This window comes from Corvus kubaryi, unplaced genomic scaffold (assembly GCF_017639235.1).
Source record: "Corvus kubaryi isolate FWS band 111438036 unplaced genomic scaffold, C.kubaryi_AGA036_p1.0 37284, whole genome shotgun sequence".
Lineage (NCBI taxonomy): Eukaryota > Metazoa > Chordata > Aves > Passeriformes > Corvidae > Corvus > Corvus kubaryi.
The window spans coordinates 201,319-220,246 of record NW_024581088.1 but is presented as its reverse complement, the minus strand read 5'-3'; the positions used below and the strand labels follow the sequence as shown (position 1 = coordinate 220,246).

At 45.6% G+C, this 18,928-nt stretch overlaps 1 protein-coding gene across 1 annotated transcript in view; it reads right to left on the bottom strand.

Annotated features, from left to right (window-relative positions):
• BAZ1B (bromodomain adjacent to zinc finger domain 1B) overlaps positions 1 to 18,826 on the bottom strand; it is a 44,157-nt gene extending 25,331 nt beyond the window's left edge. Inside the window, exons 1-7 of the mRNA XM_042025817.1 lie at positions 18,596 to 18,826; positions 12,011 to 12,127; positions 9,761 to 9,905; positions 8,776 to 8,974; positions 4,830 to 4,951; positions 3,836 to 4,033; positions 999 to 2,694 (exon numbers count right to left, since the gene is read on the bottom strand). Of these exons, the coding sequence (XP_041881751.1) occupies positions 999 to 2,694; positions 3,836 to 4,033; positions 4,830 to 4,951; positions 8,776 to 8,974; positions 9,761 to 9,905; positions 12,011 to 12,127; positions 18,596 to 18,708 (2,590 nt within the window). The 5' untranslated portion in view covers positions 18,709 to 18,826. The remainder of the gene's footprint in view (positions 1 to 998; positions 2,695 to 3,835; positions 4,034 to 4,829; positions 4,952 to 8,775; positions 8,975 to 9,760; positions 9,906 to 12,010; positions 12,128 to 18,595) is intronic.
• Between the last annotated feature and the right edge of the window lie 102 nt (positions 18,827 to 18,928).

Genomic DNA, 18,928 nt, shown 5'->3' with positions numbered 1-18,928 from the left:
GTCAGGGATGCCTTCCACTAGACCAGGTTGCTCCAAGCCTTGTCCAACCTGGCCTTGGACACTTCCAGGGATGGGGCAGCCACAGGTTCTCTGGGCAACCTGTGCCAGGCCAGGCTGGACGGGGCTTGGAGCAACCTGGTCTAGTGGAAGGTGTCCTTGTCCATGAAGGGGGGGTTGGAACACGATCAACTTTAAGGTCCCTTCCAACCCAAACCATTCTGTGATTCTTGGTCTCCCAGAACAGATACTCCCACATTCCAGCTAAGGTGCAAAAGCCAGGCTTCACGAGGGATGCTTATCCCTCACTTGTTTCAGAAGGGAAATAACAACCTAGATGAGCTACACTGTCTACTTCTGTCTGCCCAGTACCCACATTTACAACCAATAAACTCCCTTAACTGTAATTCTGAAGCATTCTCTCTTTACATCCATACTCCTCAAACAGCACTACTTAAAGTCTGGTGTTGCAATTCATGATTTAGAGAGGTTTGAGTGGACAGTTTATACAGCTCCATAACTAATTCTTTAAAGCAAGAAACAGTAAACTGAGATTTACTGCCCACATCCTGGTCTGGGAGAAGGGCTGCTGGCAACAACCTGACCATGGGCACAGCAGCAGAGCCAGCAGCAGCAATAGGAACTGCTTTTAGGCAGGAATATCTCCTCTGTACCCAAGAACTAGATGATGTTTGGACATAAGAAATTCTTGGTTGTTTTCTGTACCAAAACAGATAGTGTTGTCCAACCTCTGTGGGCCTGCCATAGTTAGAAAGGTACTGAACAAAAGACACCCACAGATAGAAAACTAGAAGTAGGTATTCTTTTTTCTTAAATGTACTAATTTTAAGCTGCCGTAGGAACCGCAGCAGCTGAATTATAAATCTCCAGTGAGCAAATCCCTTAAAACCAGAAAATGCTTCTGAAAACAGGCTGTCATTTTTGCCATGAAGTTATTCCACAACACACAAACACTCTACTCACCAGGTAATTTTTCTTACCTCTCATTTGTATTTCTTGTTGCTCCCTCTCTTTCTTGGCTTGGATGGCAAGAAGGCGCCTGCTCTTCACAGCACTGATCATATCATCAGCTTCGATTTCCACCCGGTGCTCTATTTTCATCATCTCGTGCTTTTTCTTTTCATTTCTTCCCATCATATGCTCTTCTTTCCCGTTTTCCTTGATCTTGGCCACCATTTCTTTTCGCTTCTGTTTCTCTGCCCTCTTCTTGTCGTTCTCCTCCTTCAGGACAGCCAGGCGCTCTTTCCACAGCTCAGCTGAGGCCTGCTGCTTGGCCTCTACGTGGTCCTGCACCGAGTACGTCATTAGGATCCGGTGACACAGTGCTCCAAGGATCTGCAATTTCTCTTCAGGAGTCAGCTCAAAGAACTCTGATGTCTCCAGTTTCTCCAAAAACTCATCCTGTACCTCATTATCCTCAAAAGCTGCTGAATCCTTACTTTCATCTACATTATCAGAGACCTCACTTTCCTCTTGCACATCTGACTTGCGCAGGCACAGGCGAACCAACTCAGAAGCAGAATGCAGAGTAAGTGGGATTTCAGAAAGTTTCATTCCCAGCTCAGCATAATCCTCAGCAATTTCATCCTGCAGCAGGGTCTGCAAGAGAATGACCAGTACTCTGTTCAAGTACAGGAAGCCTCCCTTTTCTGCACAAAGGGCTTCCATTAGGGACACTGCTGTGATGGGATACTGAGCATCTGGCATCAATAACCCTGAGTAACAGCTCAGGAACTCCACCACCATGGCCACATCCCCAAAAAGTGTGTTAGGAAGTCCCTCTGGAGTATCAACCAGTTTAAAAGTAGGCAATGTCTTCCCTTTCAGATCTTGGTCCTCAAATCTCCTCTGTTTTTCCAGTTTTTCCTTCATCTCCTTCTCCTTCCGCTCCTTGGCTCTTTCCTTCAGTTTCTCCTTCAGCTTTTCCCTTTTCTTCTTCATGTACTCCTTCCGCTGTTCCTCAGTCATGGTGGCCCATCTCTTCCTGTGCTCCAGGAGCTCATAGCGTTTCTGTACCAACCCCCGCAAATCCTCGGGGAGACGGGCACGGTCCTCACTGGAGAGCAGCCGAGCTGTTTTGGAGATGATGCAGGAAAGAGCACTTTTTTTGTCTTCCCGGTCTTTGTTTTCTTTGTAATAGGCAATGAGATGGAGCGCTGCAGGAGGCAGGTGTTTCTGGGGTTTCCTGGAAGATCCAGGGGTGCCTCCAGAATTCCTGGGAGCCCTGGACACCTTAGTGGTACCTTTAGCCATGTCCAGCAGCGTCATTTGTTTCATTTTCATCTTCGGGGTCTTCAAGCCTTTCCTGGGAGACTTTGCTTTCCCCGATGACTTCTGCCCATTCAGAACCCTTTTGCCTCTTTGCTTTTTGTCCAAGGATTTGTTGTTGCCCTTTCCTAGTCGGTTCCTCTTTGGAATGTGAAAGTTAGAACCAAGTTTAGCAGGTGACACAATTTTCATCACCTCTTCCAGCTCCTCTTTGGGACATTTTGAGTTCTTAGAGTTTTTCACCTTCAGCGGAGAGCCAATTATAGATTTTTCCAAATGCACATGGCACCACAGGGTTGGACTCAGTGGCTGTCCCAGGGAAGGCCCATCCGCTTTGGATTTCTTAGGAAGCTTTCTGTCAGGTGACCGAGAGCTCTTCCTCTTGGTTGAGGGGTTGAGAGCCATATACTAAAATTAAAGAAAGAATGATTTTGTATTACTATTGAAAGGTAAATAAAGGTTATCTAGCTCTATCAATTATTTTTGCCCATGTTTTAATGTTTTTTCTAATGAAATTGCTCATTGCATTAAGGGTAATAGGCTTCTGCAATCATAATCAGAGTCAGAGAATGGCCTGGGTTGAAAGGCACCATAAAGACCATCTTGTTCCAGCCTCTGCCATGGGCAGGGACACCCTTCACTCTAGACCAGGTTGCTCCAAGCCCTGTCCAACCTGGCCTTGGACACTTCCAGAGATGGGGCAGCAACAGCTTCTCTGTGCAACCTGTGCCAGGGCCCCACCACCCTCACAGGGAAGAATTTTTTCTCAATATTCAACTTAAACCTACTCTGTGTGAGTTTGAAGTCATTCCCCCTTGTCCTGAACAAATATTTATCTTCTAGTTTTAGAACAACACTTGACAGAGTCTATGAAAAAATGAGCTTACTAAATGAATAAAATAGTGCTTTCTACACCAAAAGATGTATTTTAAAACACTGTATCTCACAGTACAGCATTTAGTTGGTTAATATTATATTTGGCTGGTTAGCACAAAAGGCTGGAAGAACCCATTCCTGCTGCGTACGTATTCAATACTAAATTTGTAGTATCTGGCATCACTCAATGCAGCCCTGTACACGAACCAGGCCTCATGAAGTCACATGCATCCAGCTCTTGTGCCCAATACCTGACATTACCACATAAGGACTGTGGCTCTCCCATTTCTGTTACACCAGGAAATCATATCTTTACTTGTAGACAAGCAATGCAAACTACTGGAAAAACTAAAAGGCAGTTGCATCTCAAATTTTCAGAGCAGACCACTGTTTCAGATGTTCAAGCCATGTCACCTCTCAAAAGGTCAACCTTCAAAAGAGTAGGTTTTCCTGTTCTGCTTCCCTCTGGATTTAACAGATATGTGGAAGTGGCACTTGGGGACACAGTTTAGTGGTGGCCTTGGTGGTGCTGGGTAACAGGCTTGATGATCTTTGGGGGCTTTTCCAACCCCAATGATTTTGTGGTTCTAAAACCCAACCAGCACACTGAGGTCTCCGCCAAGACCCAAGGAACGGGTGAGAAAGCAAACCAGGTACTTTTAGGAATTCTTACCTTATGTGGGTCAAGCAAGAAGTCACTGAATTTACTGGGGAGAGAGTATTTCTTCACTAACTCATCCTCCACAACCCATGGGGCATTCTCACACGTGCCAGCACGTAGCGCATTGTGACGGATGAAGTACCTCAGGATCTCCTTGTTGGGAGGACGCTCTGTACGGACTAAGCTATCTGCTGGAACGTTGCTGATGATCTTGGAGATAATAGACACACTGTTAATGATTAACTTCTACCCACATATAAATACAGATCATATGGCTAAAAGGAACCAGGATCATTGTACTTCTTCATGTCCAAAAACTCTAAGCTCATTCAAAGCTCTCTTGGAAAGACCCAAACCGAACAGAACTTGCAGAACTGAGACACACAGAGATTGGTAGGAGAATCAGACAGTCAAAACAGTAAAAACCATGGGTGTATCATGCAGATTTTTTGCCAAAACCCACTGTTTTATCTCTGACCTTCCTCCAGCTTGTGCTTGCTACTGACTTTAAAGCTTTCACGTATTTGTGCTTGATTTTTTTCCTGAGACCAGAGGAGCAGCTCTGCACATGGTACTCACTGAGGTCAGCACTGCCTCACGTGTCAAATTAGCGAAGAGCAGACAAAAAGTATAGAGCAGTGCTGCAGCTACCCAGAGCTTCCCAAAGCACTGCCACCTCCAACTCAGAGCAGCTTGGTTAGGACAAGAGCAACAACTGCCACTCATGATTTCACTGGTCTCATTAACTGCATGACCAGAGGCGAGGCACTTAACAGCAACCACACAAAAGATCTGTGACTCAGTGTGTATGGCACCAAGTGTTTCCATGCACAAAACCTAATTACAGATAGAAACAGCCAGGCTGCTCAGCCTCAGACAACTATCCCACATCCAGCACCATGACTCCAGCAAGCAAGTACTACATTGTGCTGTATAATCACCAACAGTGATTAATTAAACTTCCATATTCATGTTGTAAGAGAAAGAACTCAAGCAGACAACTTACCTTATCTTCATTTTTCAGTTTGACATCATATTTGTGTGGCAGGAATTTAGGTGGAACCCACTTCCTTTCTTCCTTCTTCAATGAAGCGGGAAGCTTCCGAGGAGACCTACGTGCTCGATCATCTGAAAAAGGAAGGCAAGACACTGTCTTATTGTTACAGTAAAAAAAAAAAAAAAAAAAAGTTCAAAAATCCAGACCACCACTGGACTGGGCATCCTACTTCTCGCTATCTACACAGTGTTTGGTTGAACTAGAACATTAGGAAAATAACCCAAACTGGGTTTTAGAAATAGCTGGAAGATACAGGCTGAAATGGAGGCCCTGACCAGCTCTGAACTAAGGAGGTAACACCTGTCTTCAGGGAGTACAAAGGACCATCTTCATTTAAACTCATCTCTCTGCAGACAGTAAGCTGCAACCACCTGTGCAAAGGTAGAAAATATCTGTAAGATTTATGAAGGGGAGACAGGTTCCATAAACCAACCAGTAAACCTGGTTAGGGAACTCCTGCCAACAGCCCAGGCTGCCTCTGCCATGCCTTCTTTGAAATAATTCCATGTCAGGAATCGCTGACTCAATTTTGTCTTAAGAAGAAAGCAATCTCCAAATGTTTTACGTTTGTGGCTACCATAGAATCATGGAATAGTTTGAGTTGGAAGGGACCTTAAAGCTCATCTCACTCCACCCCCCTTCACTAGACCAGAGACACCTTCCACTAGACCAGTGCACTCCAAGCCCTGTCCAACCTGGCCTTAACACTTCCAGGGATGGGGCAGCCACAGCTTCTCTGGGCAACCTGTGCCAGAGCCTCACCACTCTCCAAGGGAAGAATTTCTTCCTAGGATTCAAAGAAAACAATACAGCGAGGATGAGGGATAAGAGTAATTATCTACTAAATATACAGAGAATACAAGCAGATGTTTTTAGCAGGGGGGGTGTCCCAGGTGCAGGAGAGCCAGCCGGACTCACGACACGAACACCGATACGATTTGAGCATCGTGCTCCAGTTTTATTGTTTACCTTCACCAAGTTATACTTTGCAAAATTCACGCCTCTTTCCCAAGAGAAAGCCTCTAAGCAGCGGGGGAGCTGACCAGTGTATACCTCTTCCCAAGGCTGTTCAAGGCTGCTGGCTAGCAGGTGCCTTGCAAGCCTATCTTCAGCCTGAGGCCCCGTCAGGGGTACTTCTGCAACAGCCCTGGGATGCCCAAGCTCTCCTGGGGTATCCTATGCCCCCGCTCCACAAGGAATTCCTCTACAGATGTTAAACCTAAATAAAACTTAAATATATAGATCTCAGCATCACATAATAGAGCACTGAAGCTCCAGCACCATTACAGCTAACATGGTATAAACCCAAGACCTCTTCTTTTGTGATTTACTTTCTAGATTCCACAAATAGGGATGACTATATGGAATTCCATCAAACACCACGTGGATATTTGGGTGAGGAAGAAGAAATTACTATCCATTCCATCCTAAAGTTAATTTTAAAAAGCCAACTCAATTTGTTGGTGCCTTGTATTGTAATAAAACATACGTTTATCCCTTCAAAGCCAGGCAAATGGAGCTCCTAGGAAAATGGTCTACTGAAAGGTGTCCCTGTCCATGGCAGGGGGTTGGAATGAGAGGGTCTTTAAGGCCCCTTCCAACACAGTTGATTCTGTGTTTCTAAAGCATCTATTATTGTGTTGTCTCCTGAATTGACTTTATTTCGGATTTTCCAGAGCAGTACTGGTTTCAAGTCCAGCTCAAGCTACAGAACCTGCTTTCAGTTCACCATCAATTTTCAGGACAATCTAGCCTTTCCTCTTGCTCCTGCAGATTATCCAGAGTTCATTCCCTAAGCAACTAAAAATATAAAGTCACTTCGGACTGCACAAATGATGCAACAGAGCTGGTATAAAGCCTTTTTTTCAGCTTCTGAAGGAGAGTAGACTCCTAAGCAGAGAGACTGAAACCATCTTTCTCTGCCCCATTTCTCCTCCAACAAAACCAGCACGTTTGACACAAGTATTAACAGAACTGCCAAGGTTTGCTCTGCCCCCTCGTGTGCACACAGGCACACACAGCTCTTACATAATGGTTATACAGAGCTTGTTACTGCTTTCAGTTACTCACTCTAGTGTAGTGACTTCAACCCACATCACGTGGCCACGTGTGAACATTATTAGAGAGAAAAAGTCCAGGTCAGTGTGGCTGGGAACCCCCAGCCTCTGTGGATGCAAGTCAGCAAGCCAGCATTTCCTGCTTCTGTAGTCTGCTGTGTAACTGTAAGAAATGCTATGTAACTATATTAGCGCACTCTGGAATAATTCGTTTCAGTGATGTTACTGTGAGCCTATGTTCTCTTATAACCCAGAATATAAAAGCATTAGCAATAAAATATAGTTTTAGTAACAGCATATGTATAAGTAGAAGAGTTAAAAGAATGAGTGTTTACTGCTTAGGTTATGACTCTGCCAGCATCTTGAGCTGGAAAATGTTGAGGTTCATCTTTTCCAGAAAGAGCAGAACAGTCCCAGCTTACAGAGCTGACTACACACAGGCCAGAACCACCTGAGTCAGAGACTGAAACAGGAGCAGGAACCCTCATTCCCGCAGTACCCAATCATGGAGTGCTGCACTGGCAATGCCCACAGCTGCTGGAATACCGCACACCAATGCACAAAGGATCGTGGTAAATCTTTTTCAAACACCCAGATCTAAAACTGCTGCTGTAAATTTGGTCACTGAGCATTTTTAAGTAAAAGGTACTTCCCATGCCTCTTATGCGGCATCTTGAGATAACCACCACTCAATAAAAAATACATTTATAAATAAATAAAGCATCATTAGCCCCTCTCCAAGCACAACCGCTGCTTCAAATGATGTGTATAAGGCCAGATTGTTTCTGAAACACCTTTCTTTTGCTTCCTGATTATACAGAGCACTGCAATGAAATCAGAACAGCTCATAACTTTTCCCAGTACCCATCAGAAAGAGCTGAATTATTAAGCTCAGTACTAGACCTTATTAGAACCTCTTTTCTACTCCTGACTTTGCTATTTGCTTGCTGGGCTATTTTCCAAGTTTCCTCTTCCCCACATCAGAGGAGATTACACACACTTTCCCATATGCTGGAGTCACTATTTACAAATGCCAACAGTTTATTCATTTATGAGACTTTAAAATAAAGCTCTCCAGGTTAGAACTATATCGTGGGATTGGGGTTGGTTTGTTTGAAAACACTTTTTGTAATCTGTTTTAAAGAATCTTATAATTCCATTTTAAGAAGTTGCACAGGACAAGCTTATAGTGTTTGCTTGGTGTTTTTTTTTTTTCTTTCAACAACATCTTCTCAGAGTCAAGAAAAGCCTTGGACACCACTACTTAGCTCTGCAGCAAGGAGGAACATGTGAAAGGGGAACAAGGTTTCAAATGATGCTTTATTTTGAACTCTTAACCAAAAAAAAGTATTTTGTCTTGCCATATGAAAACTGGAAAGAGAATAAACTAAAAATGAAAATAACCCTCTTATTTTTTGTAACTACTGGGGACAAAGAGAATTAGAGCTTGTCTCTTGACTCCAAAAAACACACTTTAGAACTAGGGAGGCTTCCTCTGAGGATGAACATTGCAGCAGAACTTTGTAATTCTGAATGAACCTTTGCTGTTCCCCTCATTTTTTTTAAAATACACTTGTTATACTTTAGAAGTTTACACATTTCATGCACTGCTTTTGGTATTACACCTTAGAATGACAGCACATTTTCTGCTTTAGAACAGGCAAGAACAGCTGAAAGCCAACAGCAGTGATGCCCCAAAAATTCACCACTAACAAGGACAACTTCTGGATTTTTACCACACAAGACTGTTTAAACATTCACAGCCCAGCCCCAACATGCACATAAACTCCAATACTCACTGCCAGGTGCTACCTACTGCCAAGCTGCTCACTACTTACTCATACTGTCCCTCCTGTTGTCATCCTCCTTCAGCATAGCTTCCTTCTGGTTGTCCTGGGCTGCCTGGCTGGAGTTCTCCTTGTCACTGGACGGAGAATCACAGGCTTCCTCAGACTTCTTTTCCGAGGCCTCTTCGTCAACTTTCTCCAGGGGATGTATTTTCACAACTTTTACAGGTAACATTTTCTCCTTACCAACCTGCATGGAAATATTGGTGAAGACTGAACCTGAACAAGACAGGTGAGCTAATGGGCTTAAGAGAAAAATATGAGCTAAGATGACCTCAAAGCAAAACTCCCAACCCACAGGGTTTTCCAATGCTGCTTTCTCAGCCTAAGGACACAGTATGTGCACAAGGTGCAAGTGTGTTTCACAGCAACTCCAGTTTAGAGACTATGCCCTAAACACTGCTCACACACAACACTAAAAAAAAAAAAAAAGTTTGAGTTTTCATCAACATTCCCAGTTTTGGAGGGAATTTTCAAATCAGAGCCTTCTTAGAGATTTTTAGGCTTTGACTTCAAGCTCCATTTGTTTCAGACTACTGCTCCTTCTGGCTATGTGTCAGGTGAAAAGATTATGCCAGATAATTTTTAATTTCTTTGAATTTAATTATGTATTTATATATACACAGACCATCACATATTTAAGCAGCATAACAATTTTATCTATTTCCCATGCACACAGTCATTTTTCTCTTGGTAATATTCCAGGATCCTGGAATGGCTTGAGTTGGAGAGTCCTTAAAAGATAATCCAGTTCCAAATCCCTGCCATGGACAGGGACACCTTCCACTAGAAGTATGGCTTACAGAACCATTTTCCATCCAAAAGCAGGTGCTATCATTGGGGTTCTATAGAGAATAAATTTTCACACCCTTCTAATAACTTGAGTGGTCAACATATTCTTCCCATCTCCTGCCTTTAGCTATCTGGAATTAGCCCTGTGCAGAAGCATGGGATAAAATAGAAAACATATTCTTACCTCAAAGTCACACTCTTCTCCCACTGCAAATTTGGTCATGATCTCCAACCAAGCTGCATCCACCAACTTTTCCAATGACACAGTGTTGTGGTGGACTATTTCCAGGACCAGTTTCTCATACCAGATAGGGAACTCCTCCTTTAAGCTGAGCAAGCACAGAAATTTTCATTATTCAGGGAATAAAAGCCCAAATGCAAAGTAGCCTCCCATTTCCCAGTTCCAGGAATTCCTGTTAACAGCCAGAACAATGTTTGAGGCAGATGCCCCATTAGCATGGAAACATCCAAGGGCTCTTTTGCTGCCCTCCCTTCCCCCAGCACTCCCCCAGGTGTTAGCTGGCATGAAAATCCCAATTGTCCTGGTCCTTCCCAGAAGGAATACTGTAAACACTCAGGAAGAGCAGCACTGAGTGTGAACCCTTTCATGATGGTTATTTCTGCTTCTCTGTTAGATATTAAATATAGATCAAGATGATGCAATTATCCTGAGGCTTGTTCCTTCAAAACGTTTGTTTCCAGTAACACCATGATTCTGATGAAGATTAAGCATTTCCTTCTTTCCCCAACAAGACTGCCAGCACAGTAAAGACAGGGGCAGGTTTACACAACTGAATTATCTCACCAGAGAAAAATATCATATGTGTTTCACGACATCATGATCTTCAAACTTTTCTCATTCCAAGAAGAGAAAGGACTGTGACGGAATTACTTCCCTTCTTTCCCTTCTAAAAGCTGACGTCAGGTAGCTGACAGAGGTACTAAGAAATATGTTGCATAAAGCCTCCTGGCTAAAAAGTGAAGTCCGTTTCAAGTTACCGTAAGGAGGAACAAAATACTCCATTTTTCCAAAGCACTTTCAGTTTCCCAGATTCCTGGATCCGTGGCTGAGAACCCTCAGCTACATGTGCTGTGTTACAACTGCCATAAGCAAATGTATTCCTTCAGCAACCTGCCTAAATGAACTTTTTTATCCAGCTTAGTGTCAGGTACTAAAGCAGACAAACTGCCTGGGAAGCTTTTCATCCTCTTTCAAAGAGACAAGACCAAAATCTCATTGCACAGAATCTTTCCCTGCTCTCCCCCCGCCCGCCCCCCAGTTCAGAGAGACTATAGCTAAATTTGTTATTGAGCAATCTCCCATTTCTATTTCTTTGACATTTCTTAAGGTTTCCAGAAGTGGTCAATCAATCCAACATGGATAACCAAAAGAAAGTAGCACTAGACCACTGGGTTTTGACTCAGGATTGTAAGTTTATGGAGCTGGCTCTGCACTGCCCTCTCAAACAAGAACACCGGGGAGCAAAGCCTGAAGGCAGTAGTGTGTCACCCCTCAAAGAAATTAGGACTATTAGCAAATGGGTTTCTTATTTGTTGACTTTAAGGTCGTGAGTAATCACAAATGATGGTGAATTTCTCCTTAGGAGAAGGCTGTGAACTCTTTACCAATTATCAGAAACGAGAAGAGAAGCAGCAGAAAGTTCCACCTCTTAGATGGTACTCCTGACACTCTCTGCAGTTTAAATCCAGGAGAAAAAAAGTCACAGAAGTCCAAGTCATCAGTTGACAGAATGGAGAAATACGTCACTTGTTTGGCATAATTCCTGCAACTTGGTAATCACACAGTAAATTATATGTGTTGGTTGAGACAAGGACTTGCACTTTTACAGAAAATTCACTTCCATGACAAGGGCCATGCTGGATCTCATCCGAGGATTCCTGTGGGCTAGAGGAGGTGGTCAGGGCCACAGCAGCCCAGAGGAACACAATCTGCACAGAGCAAGGACTCTTGTTGTTTCAAGTAGAGCAGATTCTCCAAAGTCTCACTATAGCTTTTTTTTATTTAGTGCAATAACTCTAAAGCAGATCTGGAGAAAATAATTACAGGTGTGGACCTGGCTGATCTCAAACACTTCAACAGACTATTTTTACTCTATTTTTACTTTACATTGCTCAAGATTTGTTATTTTCCCCTCTGAAATATTCCCATTACTCAAGGGGCTTTAAAATATGCCAAGAGCCATATGCTGAACTATTTTGGTTCAAGTAATACCAAGATACAGCACTAAATAAGTAAATTACCCAACTGCATTAGTGATGGCATAAAATTTGGACTCTATTTCAACTCCAGAATCCCCAGATCTCCTTACAGCTCCTTACCTCACCTCACAAACTAGCCACACACATTCCCAAGCCCACTCTTATGCCCAACACCTAAAAACAGGCACAAATCCATGATTCCACTGGTACTTACAGCTCAGCAACCTCCTGCTCCTCCTCCCATGCCTCTTTGTGTGTCAGCTGGCTGCTTCCTGTGCTCTTGCATGTCCAGATCCGTTCGCTGTATCGCTCTAAACGTGCTTCGTACTCTCTGAAAGAGTGGCAGCTCAGGAAAACAGGATTTATGCAGTGGAGAGCACAATCACCATAGCACAAACCAGTAATATTTAATTAAACTCTTATGACTGGAGTGTACAAAGGCTAAGGACAGCTTTAGTACAGTCTGACCCTATGACTACCATGAGGATGCTGCGCTAAATCCAGTGCACCGGTGCTTTCTGAGGCCAAAATGCCTGTCCTGCTCATCCTGGCACAGGAGGTTCCACACCACCAATAGCTCAGCTGCACTGCACAAGGGGAACACAGATGGCTGAAGGTTTCACGGCACTGCTAACTTACTTTTCAGCTTTTCCAGTCTGATACACTGGAAAACAGTACAATCAATGTCACAGGCACATGCAGGACATACAGCAGGGATTGCTACTAAATCCCTGACAATAACTGTTGGGGCACTGCTACTACCAATGCCTTATGGTGGTGTTACAAAATCCAGACGCAAATTACCAGGCTACCCATTACCCCTGATCTTTCGAAGAAAAAACCTAAACCATTTGAAACTGGAACTCCTGGAACGGCCATTTTTCCCTTTGGTTTCCGACAAGAGCAGCCTTCTGCATTCCAACATGAGGATCTCCCTCACCAACTCCATCACCTGTTTCATAGAATTACAGAATCCCAGGATAGCTTGGGTCAGAAGGGACGTTACAAGTCCATCTTGTTTCACACCCCCTGTCATGGGCAGGGAGTAGACTAGGTTACTCCAAGCCCTGTCCAACCCGGCCTTGAACACTTCCACAGCTTCTCTAGACAACCTGTACCAGGGGCTCACCCTCTTCACAGCAAACAGCTTCTCCCTAATACCTAATCCAAATCTACTCTCTTTTAATTTGAATCCATTCCCACTTGTTCTGTCACTTCATGCTCTTGTAAAAAGTCCCTGTCTTTCTTGTTGGCTCCCTTCAGGTGCTGACACTCCTGTGCCACAACCTGCCTCAAGGTTATGTTATTCCAGGTGGAATTACATGATTAAAGGGTGCCTGGGCAAGTCACAGGGGTTAGCCACTCTGCTGTGAGCATCTTTGGCTGTTCTCCCTGCTCCACCTGAGTGGTGATTAACGGTCAAGGTAAACAGAGAGCAGCTACTTCACACTCCCTATGGACAGAAGATGCACAGGCACAATTATCAGTGTGGTGTAAATCCACACCAACTGCCCTGTGATCAAGTTGCCATATGCCCTCCAATGGGAAGTTAAGAGGAGAAATTCTAAGAGAAGCAAGAAAAGCACCTTTTGCTCCTCCTGCATATGCTCTACAGTGGCAAAGCCAGCATGAAGCATAAGGCACGCTGGGTACAGCCACAGCTCAGCCCACTGCCGCACCAGCAGCGATTCTCAGAGTCTTGTGGGAACAGCAGATTGCTCTACACTCTTGCACAGCAGAGCCACAAGCCACAGCAAAGCGCTCAGCGCGTCTCACACGTGTTTTGTCTTTCAAGAACGTTTTAGTGCTACCAACCTGGTTTATTCCTTTTTTTAAGATTCCTATTAGGAATTACAACTCCAGCAAAGCAAATTTCCTTAGATGCTTCCTCACAGCCCCAAGGTAAAGCACAACGAGGTACAGCAGCTGCATTATGGATGTTGATGTACAAGTAACTTGCAGCCACAGCAAGTAGCACTATGCAAGGATATTAACCAGGAACAGAGCCAACTCCAGAAGAGTCTGTCACAGTACTCCCTTTTCCTGAAGCACATTGCAAAATCCAGCAGAAATCCCATGGTGTCCCAGCTCATCCTACTTGTGGAGTCTCCTGCTCCTCAGCAGAACAGACCTGACAAGTCATCACCCCACTATGATTTGAGCTCTCTGGTCCATTCCTACCCTCCTTGGGGTTTAAAAGATGCTAAATTTTCCAAATAAAAAAGCGGTGCTGTGGGGCAGGGGGGAGGAAGTGTAATCACGGTGGTGGAGCAGAGCCAAGGAAAAACCACAGCTCACAGGGAGCTCATCTGCAAAGCCACACTGACCAGCCCAGGAGTGTCACTCTGATGCCTGTTGTAGTGATGCTGAGCTAGGAGAGAAAAAAACTGTAAAAAATAAAATCAAACAAGAAACTAGGAATCCTCTTTGAATTTACAGCAACTTGGGACTGGCACAGATTGCCCAAGTAGCTGCGGCTGCCCCATCCCTGGGGCCAGGTTAGACAGGTCTTGGAGCAACCTGTCAAGTGAAAGGTGTCCCTGCCCATGGCAGGGAGTGGAACGAGATGAGCTTTAAGGTCCCTTCCAACCCAAACCATTCTGAGATTCTATGATTCAATTAATCATTTTAATAATGACTAAGTTGCAACCATAATACTATTTATTCCTGTGCCTCTCCCACAAAGAGCAGCATTAAAACCAAATCCAATCCTCACAGCAGACAGAAGCTTAAATGCAGGAGTGGCAGTCATCTCCAGCTTCATCCAACAATCCCTCTGCATTTCCCCCTCGGTTTCCTTCCATGCATCTGTGGACACCACCTAGACATGCAGGACTTACAGTAGCCACAATATGAGTACTAAAGGAAAGACACACTTCTTAAGGGTTCAAAGCACGGCCTTAGAAAAAACCTAACTACAATCAAACATTTAATATACAGTTGGAAAATAAAATTAAGGTCTACTTCCCCCCGACATTTATCAAGTTCCTCCTATCTAAACCTGTGAAGAGATTCCCTTCCTTCCAGCAAGGAGAGCAAATAAATGCTGATCTCCAGTTGAAACATAATTGAATGACACATTTTTTTCCCCTAGCATCATTTCCCATATCAGTAGATATGGGAGATCCAAGAGACTCTTCCCTATGAATGCTCCCCTCCTTCTACACATCTATGAGAACAGGCTTAACCTCAGCATATCAGGACTCAAATTTCCCAGACCAGCCTGGAATTTAGAAGCAACAGATAATGGCAATTCCCTGTTCAGCTCAGATCTGCCTCTTCCATGCAATTTAATTCCACCTCCAGCTGGTCAGCTCATCTAACACTGACCCTGGACACACTCCTTACCCAGGGCTCCAGACTCGTCCCACAGCGCTGACCCTGCCTTTGTGCTCTGCCAGAACCTCCAGGTCAGGTCCTGCTTTGAATTCCTGGGGCCAGCACAAAGCCAAAATGCAGGAGGATGTTTTTGCAAAGTTTACTATAGCTCAAACTTTCCACTACATATACGCTGTTTGTCTTCTCCACTCAGACTGGAAACAAACCCAAGAAATTTCCGATTGTTAAGCAGGTCTGATCCAGGACTGCAAGTCATCACGCCCCTGGTATGCTATAACCAACCCATCCCTCTACACAGCTGGAGCTGCCATTGCCAAAAATTCCCAACACAGGAATAAATAAAAAAACCCCTGGACACCAGCTACTTGTGAACATTCCCCAAAAACCTATGAATAACGTGTATTTTAAATGAAACTGCTGACTACCCACTGCATAGCTGTTAATACATCACATCTGTTTGCATCCCACTGCAGATCACTTAATGCTGAAAGGCAGCAAAATTAAAGTACAAACAAAATTACAGTAGAAACAAGGGACCCTTTTAAAGAAAGATGTTTAAAAGTAACCAAGTTATCCACTGCACAAAAGAGCTGCTGAGGAGATAAAAAGTTTACTTCTTCCTCAGTTAGTAATTTCTGGGAGAGCATTAATATCAACTCCAAAAATGTTTTACTCGTATCTGAATTGTCTGCACTCGTATTAGCCAGGAAGGTAAACTTGCCAGAAAGGTGGGTACATTTAGAAGGTACTACTCCCTGGATGTGCAGCAAAGTTCTTCTGCAACTGGAGAGCGTGACAGAACAGTGCCTTGGTGCTGCCACCTTCCAGGCAGAGTTTGTCTGGCCAGTAACACATGTGAGGATGTGAGCAGCAGCCTTTAACCTGCCAAACCCGGCCCAACCCCTCTTCTTCCCTGCACTGACACCATACAGAAGTATTAGCTAAAGAGAGACAGCAGGCTTTTATCTGGAGAGGAGACAATACAGCTTCCCAAAACTATGCGCTGGAAGCTAAGGCAAAACTTTGGCTGGAACAGCCCAGGCTGGCTGAGCTCTCTGAACCCAGCATCTCTCCTGATCCAGCAGCAGTTTTCCAAACCATGCTGCAGCAGACCTACATGCCCACAGCTGAGCATGGGCTGTACCTGTTCACTAGGGTACACACTGGGTATTTGGGAGCCTGCAGCACCAGCTGCACTGATGACAAGACCGTACACGTGCAAAGCGCTTTCCTGACACCTGAGGTAGCTCGGAGCAGATCCCACTGAGCTCCTGCGAGGATGAGTCTATCTCTGGCTGCCCAGCAATCCGCCATCCCCACACCCACACGATTAGCAGGGCCCTAGGCTTTGCCAGGATGCAAAGTGCTCTACACAGCAGGGCTTCTCTGAGAAGGTTTTTGCAGGATTTGGCAGTCAAAGGAAGCCACATAAAGCTATGAAGGAAAAAAAGACTCAAATAAACACCTGAGCTCTGCTGACCAGAGCTTATTCCACTCCTACTGCTGCCAGACACTTCCATAACACACACCCAAGGGGCAGATGTCTCTCCTCATGCACACCACCATAGTCTCCATTTTTTGTGCGACCCAATCTGCAGGAACTGCAAATTGTAACGACAAAAAAAAGCTTTAAGAACTTTTGGTGTCTTTCAAATGCCTCGCTTGTAGTTGTGCAGTTATAAGAACCTGCACAGTCTTTAGGGGAGGGGCTGATCAATAATTTCACAAGATAGAAAAAAATTCAGGAGAATATATTCTGCCAGGTCTTGGCATAAGTAACACTGGGTGAAGACTCAGGTACCTCCTGGCACACTCTCAGTAGGCCCTTCCCATATTCCAGAGGCACTCCTCCCCAACACTATGTAGGATAAATAGAAGTGACCAAAAAAACCCTCCAAGTGTTCCTTGGGTAACATCTCCTTCCAGCTTACTGGCTCATTTGCAATTTTCTGTTCCACTTTTGGCCTAGCATATATTATACACAGTCAACAAGGCAAGACAGAAACCCAGCATTGCTTGGTTTCTCTTTTTAGCTTCATGACGTCTGTCTGCCAAGATGAACTTTCTAGAACATGCCAGGCTGCCTCCCACAGCACCCCATGAAGTACTTCCTCCAAGAGAAGAGCATCTCTCCAGAACCTCAGTGCTTGCCTTTGTTTTTTCTTTCCTTCTGATCATACAGCTAACACCCCCCCCCTCAGGATGAGAAACTATCCTTTTTTCCCCTTAATTTTAATACCACCCAAGTGTTTGCAGAAACATGTCCTCCACTTACTCACAAGATCCACAGGAGCCACCCAAAAAACCGGTGCTCTCAGAAGGAACCCCAGAACTCCCCTGTGCTGTTCTGACAAGGCAGATGACCCTTAAAGACACATCTTCTTTTACAAAAGTAGTATTTAGGCTTAAACTCTTCCTCACAGGGAAAGAACTGCCTGGTCAGGTGGATGACTGAGCTACTTTCAGTTTGCATACACCAAAAAGAGCAGGTTGGCATCACAGACTGAATGCTTTAATTTGAAACACAGTTAAAAAGCAAGTCTCCAACACTCCACCTAACCTTGTTTTACTGGGCTGACTGCATTAACAATGCCTATCTGCACTCGAGAGATGCATTTCTTCTTCAAAAGCCACTTAATCCTTCCTAGGGGCTTTCTCTGCCTGTTCTGCTCACTGCAGAAACAAGACACTCTTCAACACAGGGACTGTGGAAGTTCCGGAGCCCCTTTGTCTTCCACACTGCCAACACCTCCTTCCTATATCCATGCATTCCCTCTCCTTAGTTCTCAACTCAGATCCTGATCTTTGTAACAGAAAACACCAACCCAGCCTCTGAAGCAGCAAGTCTGCAGGTTACAGCGCCGAGGTCCTGTCCCTTCAGCCCTGCTGGGGACCCGGACAGCGGCTCTGCTGCCGCGCAGCTCCGTGACAGTCACCTGCCTGGCCCACGGCCACTTCCTGCGATCAACGGCTGTCACACGCAGAAATAAAAAAAAAAAGAGAAAAGTGGTTTTCATGCAAAAGCAGCCGAGGAAGAGATATGCTCAGAATGAAAGCCTGGGATGTACACAAGGAGAGCTCCTGCCGCTGTTTAATTGTCTAGAAATTAAGGACTACGGAAGCCTCCGGTGCCAGTGTCCTCCTGACCCTCGGGACCCCAATGTCCGCACCCGCTCCAGGAGTGCCTGAATCGCTCTCACAGCCCGCTCTGACGGTCCCCGGTCCCCGTTAGCTCCACTCCCCGTCCGCTCCAGCCCGCGGAGCTGCTGTCCCGCTTCCCCCGCCCGCCTGGAACCTGCTCCGGAGATCCTCAGGGAACAACGACCCCGCCGAGCCCGGTGCAGCGCCCGCGGCGCTCCCGTTACGGTCCCACTCCCCGCCCGGCCCCACCACCGCTTTGTTCGGCCCCACCGGCCCGGGACCCGCCCCGGCCCCCCCGCGCCCCCGGTGCAGCGGATACTCGCGGGTGCGGAAGGCCTCCTGCGTGTGGGGGATGACGAACCGCTCGCCCGGCTCCCCCGGCGGCAGTGGCTTAGCCAGGGGGAACGGCTTGCGGCCGAGTAGCGGCGCCATGGTAAGACCCGGCGGGGCCCGGGCGGGACGGTTGAAAAATGGCGGGAGATTCCGCTCCCCCTCACGGCGGGCGGCGGGACCGGCCCCGCGCGCGCGCCCCGGCCCTGCCGCCCCGCCCCGCAGCGCCCACCCTCCGCGCCGCGGCGCCGGGAGTCTATTGGCTGGGCGCCCGCTCCGCCGGCTGCGGATTGGTCGCACGGCCTGCCAATCGTACCGCCTA